Source organism: Bidens hawaiensis, unplaced genomic scaffold (assembly GCF_021521415.1).
Source record: "Bidens hawaiensis isolate Kalapana, Puna unplaced genomic scaffold, B.hawaiensis_p1.1 tig00050482_1, whole genome shotgun sequence".
NCBI lineage: Eukaryota > Viridiplantae > Streptophyta > Magnoliopsida > Asterales > Asteraceae > Bidens > Bidens hawaiensis.
The window spans coordinates 1-6,188 of NW_027499029.1; the positions used below are offsets into that span (position 1 = coordinate 1).

At 31.0% G+C, this 6,188-nt stretch overlaps 1 protein-coding gene across 1 annotated transcript; it reads right to left on the reverse strand.

Annotated features, from left to right (window-relative positions):
* Window positions 1-1,147: 1,147 nt before the first annotated feature.
* On the reverse strand, window positions 1,148-5,923 carry LOC143598524 (uncharacterized). The gene is made up of 6 exons (XM_077076723.1): window positions 5,545-5,923; window positions 5,328-5,404; window positions 5,177-5,213; window positions 4,142-4,286; window positions 3,767-3,929; window positions 1,148-1,516 (listed from the first exon to the last, which is right to left on the reverse strand). Exons 1-6 carry the CDS (start codon window positions 5,669-5,671, stop codon window positions 1,253-1,255), a joined length of 813 nt encoding a protein of 270 aa, XP_076932838.1. The 5' UTR covers window positions 5,672-5,923; the 3' UTR covers window positions 1,148-1,252.
* Between the last annotated feature and the right edge of the window lie 265 nt (window positions 5,924-6,188).

Sequence of the window (6,188 nt, forward strand, 5' to 3'; positions counted from 1 at the left end):
AAAAAATAACTGGAAAATACCTGAAAAATACTTCTAAAAAGTGCAACCCGTAAAAAATTCTAATATATATATTCCCGAAAAAACCCAAATATATGGTTTTTTCAATACCCGTAAATAGGGTATTCAATTACCCGGTTTTAGAATACCCAGTTCTATACCCGACCCGATGGTTTTTAGAGGCATTACCCGGACCCGAACCCTACCCGGGTATTGTTAATACCCGATTTTCCAATACTCGATCATACCTTGTTAGAATATTCAATTTCAATGGTATATATTTACCTTTTTTTATATTTCTTTTATATTTGATAAACTTATTCTAATATAAAGTTGATTTCTCCCCTTTTGGCGTGTATGTACTGGACCTTAACTGGAGGGATTGATTAATTATTTTTGGGAAACTTCAAGGGCTGTTCACGTGGTCTTTTCAACTCTAGCTTGGGTATTTAAAGGTCTTCTCACTTTTGACAAAAGATACGAACAAAAAATATATTTCGCCTTCTCTCTTGCAACTACATCATAAGCTGCTGTGTTCGTCTCCGCTACTCTTCGGTCATCCACATCCAATTGGTTGCAGTCTGAACATCATCACATCATGAAGCTAGAATAATCTGTTACAACTAGTGTAATATCTTTCATATTGTCACTGTTATGTTTCTGATTCTAGTTTGTATTTGTAAGGTTTTATTCAATAAACGATTTTGTTTTGTCAAAGGAAACCATTTCTTTACATACCCGAACCCGGTTCTATATCCGAACCCGAGTTTTTCTAATACCCGATTTGTACACCTCTACTACCAAGTAGTTTAACACTTAAATTTGCACAATAAATGAAAAGCTTAAATAACCATATTATTTTAACAAAGGGAGAAAAAACAATCTAAAGCTGCTTTCAACAAAATATTGGTTTATTGTAAAAAAAATAAATTCGGTTTTATATTAAAATAAAACGATTTGGGCTTTTAGATCCCTTTAAACTCAAAGTTAAGCCCAGCAAGAATCAAATAATCTTTCGCACATAGCAAACTACCATGAGCAACACAACCTCGTTCAGCCAAATGCTATTTGATAAAAGAAAACGATTACCTTGTTTTTTAATGGATTATACAACCGGACGATATTCAAGGTACATTGCACAAGAAAATGGTTTTGTTACCAACATTATACGGTGCTAAAACAAACTAGTGGATAATGTGTAATAAAACAATAATACTACAGTCTACAACTAATTTGTTAATTTAATAAAGGGTCTTCAGTTACCACATAAAGCAATAGACAGGTCTAAATTAACGCTACACTTGTTCGAAGAGCCATCATTTACACTAGGCATTAAGTACACCTCACTAATGTCACTCGTTGATGAACCATTACTACTCTTTTGTGTTGAAGGATCGGGCAATGAAAGCGTTAATACTAATCCGTTTTCATCTTCATGTTCATCTTGAATGCTCGTTGAACTCTCCAATTTCCGTCTCTTAAATGGTCCACATTTTCCATGGTCATCGTCTCCTAAAATCTGTGTAAACGCACAACACGAAATTGTAACAAAACGAGAAATTATAGTTTCTTAAATAGTTATGTATGCATGAACAAGAACAAAACGTTGTGGTTTATATGAGAAATAACATTTTATCACACTTTTAGAATATGGCTATGCATATATGTATGATGTATGGATAGAGGAAACATGAGCTAGATCGGTTCGGTTCTGGTTATAGATAGAAACTAAGTCTATAACTGTATTAATGGTTTTAGACTCTCATAACCGATCGATTTAGGGTACAAAGTAACAATTTGGTTTGTTAATTCATAAGAGAAGTGACCTAGGTCAATTCAAGCTACATAATTAAAGAAAGAGGAAGCAAATAATATATTATAAAAAAAAAAGTTGACAAAAATTCAAAATACTTTTATCATTTTTTATCAAGTATTTTTTTATTATATTATTTTAGTTTTTAAATTATTCGATTTTCCTGTCACATGTTATATGTATTTATGTATGTATGGTAAGAAATTACAAAATACTCAGTTATATGTATTATTTGTAATTTTAAATTTTGTTTGAATATACTTTTTATGAAAAGATATTTTTTAAGTTTTATTTTTCACGAAGCATAAAAAACAAAAGAGAACAAAATTCAAGAGGTGCCTAATTTCTTACCAAACCCCTCTAAAACCTTTGAAAAGTGTGTACACACATCACATTTTCAACACCAAACAAAACCAACCTTACGTAGAATAACATTCTCAAGACTATGCAACACATGGAATGCCTAGATATGTAGCCATGTAGGTATAAAATATTCGTATTTATATTGTATGTTTAGGTTTTCTCAAAACAATGTAAAAGTACAGAAAACATCAATGTCGAAGCAACCAAGCAGATTTTTAGAGCAATCAGCATATTTTCTGCTTTTGAAAGCTACACATGCATGCAAAAAAACATCACCACTTTGTTTGCTACAGTTTAAAGACATTTCACTTTATATTAAATTTAACCTAACATTATTTATCACATTAAATTTTATAATACATATATAATTAATATAAAGTGAATAATAAAACTTAAGATATAAAAACATCCACTATTTAGAAATCTTATTGATGTGTTTTTTTTTCCTCTCTAAGTAACCAGTAAAATAATTTGGTGTTTTGTATGGAAAAGATTGAGAAATGCATCCAACAAACTCTACTCCAAATATGAAATTTACGAAGTTATAAACTCATTTTTATTAGTCATATTAAAATTATATTAAGCCTTTGAATATGGTTCATACACAACATAGTTATTTAATACATAAACTTACAAAAATATGATGTTTATTTAGTGGATGTTCATATAAAAAAACTTCAACTAGAGAATCACCAGAACCACAATATATAAACAATTATATACTAACGGAGTAAGAAAAGTTGCCGGTTAGACAGTTACATAACCTATCATGTATTACGTATAAAATAATGCATACGAACGTTTTATAATAGTTATCTACTAAAAAAATTGTGTTAGCATACATGTCTTTTTATACCATTCATATTTTACGTAGTTAATACTATAAGATCTTTACATCTTGCACTCATTGTGCTAAATCTAAGTTTATTTCCCACGAATTATCACATCAAAACAAATCATTCGTTTTTATCAATTAACTTTTAAAAAATATAGCTCTTGCGCTCATTGAGGCAACGTGTTTGGAGAATCAGCACGTGTTCATTCCATTTGCCTTCGACACATTTGGATCACTAGCTCCTGAGGCGGTTCGCTTCTTGGAGCGAGTGCAGAAGGTGGTCCACAGTGACTCGCAGAGCCCGAGGAACCAAGGATTTATATTTAGTAGAATATGCTTTGCGATTCGAAAGGGGATAGCGGCGCAGCTTGTTGCTCGCTTACCCATCATTCAGATGTAGCTCGGTTTGTGTTATATTTAATATAAATAACTTTTAATAAAAAAAATATAAACAAACTTCATTTGTTTATACAATGTGCAAATTAATTATGTGTGGGTTATATTACCATGTAGGTAAACATTTAAAGATTTACAACACATAAGCAACTTTTTCGAACGGAACACATAAGCAACTTAGTTAATTGTTTTAATGCAACATCTATATGCAAGAAGTAATTTCTTTTATATATGAACCATTAAAAAGTATACATTAAAATCACATGTTTGTAACTTTTTCTCATAATATATTAAAATAATATAAAGAAGTGTGTATGTATACAAAAATATAAAAAGTGAAAGAGAGAGGGTGGAATTAGTACCTTCAGCAGGTCTGATTCTGGATGAATAGCATTTACATGGGTAAAAGAAGAATGCAAGAGAAAATGTGGGAAAGAAGAATGAGGAGGCTGCTGGCATGTGAGGTTCTCTACAACTCCATTTTCCCACCACTCATGCTTACCATCTCTTGTCTCCATTCTCCCTCTAGAAACACATGAATATTTAATATAAAAAATATAAATTCAACATGCAAAAGCAAAAAAAATAACTCTTTAGTTTACTTTTGTGTCTGCAACACATAAAAAGTTACTCTTTTGATCATCTCAAAAGGTTTAAGAAGACAAAAGCTCCAATGTAACTTTGTGGCTATCATACTATATGAACATATGTATTAAAATGAAAAATGATGAATAAACCTTTTAGAAGAGAGAGTGAAAAAGGAGTGGGGATGTGAATCTTCAAAGATGGGCTTCAAATGATGATCATGATCAAGACATCCATCATGATGCTCCTCAAGAGATTGTCTTCTTCTTGATCCAATGGAATTGGGATCTTCATAATCTAATATGATTAAGTGTTAATAATCATGATCATTATTAGTTGCCAATTTGCCATAATTGAGACCAAGTAATGTCCCCCCATTAAGCAATAAACAGAAAGAAACAAAAAAATGGTATATGTAAAAAAAAACTAAAAAAGACATGTAGAATTGTAGATCGATCTTTCTATTTAAAGAAATTAAGAATATGTACATGTGTTGACTCAAATATATAGAAGAACCTTAATTTAAAAATGCTAAATTTAACAAGAGTTTGATTTAACTATACTTGTAGGGGAATATTTGGAGGCTTTTAAAGATTTCCATTGTTAGAAAGGGGGACAAGGTTGATTTGTTTCACGGTTTGCTTCTCTCTATATATATGTAGAATTTTAGATCAAAATAACCACAATTTTGCAAGTGAAAGTTGAATCTTTTTAAACCACTCTAAATCAAGAATTGTTATTATACAAAGTTGGTCTTAAAACATAAAGTTTTCGAGAAATTTAGTACTAGGGTTTGGTTGTTTAAAATGACGATTTGGCACAAAACACACATGTCACTTCGAGAGCCATGATTTTTTTCGACTGGGGTAGGATTTTTTATGTGCTCGAATGTTTCTTCATTCGGCGATCAAATTTTCGGTTTGACTATGGTCACATAAATAAAGATAACTTGTCATTCTAACCCGTGAACAAAAAGTTAAATTAAGGTTTTTAAAGTTATCATGACTCAAGTACTCCATCAAATTCCATAATTTTTTTTTACTGTTTTCACTTTGGTTTTTCTAACCCAAAAATTTCAAGTTGGTAAAAAACTCTAATATTTATTTTTAATTTATATAAATATAAAATCTACAGGGTCAGTTGACCCCATCCTTATGCAGTAGGTCCGGCCATAAAGGGAAGTATACCTTGTTTGTTTCCATCACTCTTCATGCTTCTATACATCTTTTAAAAAGTTTCAATGATACAAGAGAAATATGTTCACATGTAAAGATGGTTCTTTATACAAATAAAAAGTATAAAAAAACAATAAAACATAAGAATTATGAAAATTAGAACCTGAAGATGACTTTTGACATGGGAAATGGTGAGTCCTCTAACATCCATCATCTGAAGAACAAGCTTTGGAGTAGCTTCTGCACACACACACATACATATATACATAACATACATAGTTCATATATCATCATATGTTCATAAATCATAATCATCATGATCAAAACAGCATCAGCCAACAAGTAAGTAACTTAGAAGAAAATTGGATAAAAGAACTTACTTTCATGACCTCCAAGTCTTTCAATTGCATGAACAAAAGAGTGATGAAGCTCAGGAGTCCATCTTAGTCTTGGAACCGTTGATCTTATGTATTGCCTTACTGCTCCATTCCTCCCACAACTTCCCATCTTTTTTTTTTAAATCAAAAGGGTTTCTTAAAAGTTACTTCTTTAGGTTCTCAACACATGGGTACATATTCTTTAAAGTCTACAAAGAACCCTTCAAAACTTTTCCTTTTTCTCCTTTGCAATCAGTTTGAAACTGTCTATCCCTAAACCAATGTGTCTATAGAGTTAGATTGATAGATACACACACACACAAAGAGAGAGAGAGAGAGAGAGAGGGGATGGAAGTATTAAATTGACCTAGGGTCCAGTCAGATGTAGAGATATATATACATGTATATATATCATATATATATATAGATGTATGCATGTGGTGACAGGTAATTTATACATAATAAATATAGGCATGCATAAAAGGTTTATATTTTACATATTCTTTAATATAAATGGATTAATTTTATACAGAATTTAGTCATCCATATCCCTATGTATGAGTGTAAAGTGTAAACTGTAAGGTATAAGGGCTCTCTGTGTGTCTCAATCTGCAGATCTATACACATGTTAACAAAAAGTATTTATG

Excerpts from the sequence above, each read along its gene's own strand:
- LOC143598524 (XM_077076723.1), bottom strand. The coding sequence starts at position 5,671 with ATGGGAAGTTGTGGGAGGAATGGAGCAGTAAGGCAATACATAAGATCA. Across the intron at positions 3,930-4,141 it reads TTCACTCTCTCTTCTAAAAG|AGGGAGAATGGAGACAAGAG; the intron begins GTTTATTCATCA and ends ATGTGTTTCTAG. Across the intron at positions 1,517-3,766 it reads CAGAATCAGACCTGCTGAAG|ATTTTAGGAGACGATGACCA; the intron begins GTACTAATTCCA and ends GCGTTTACACAG.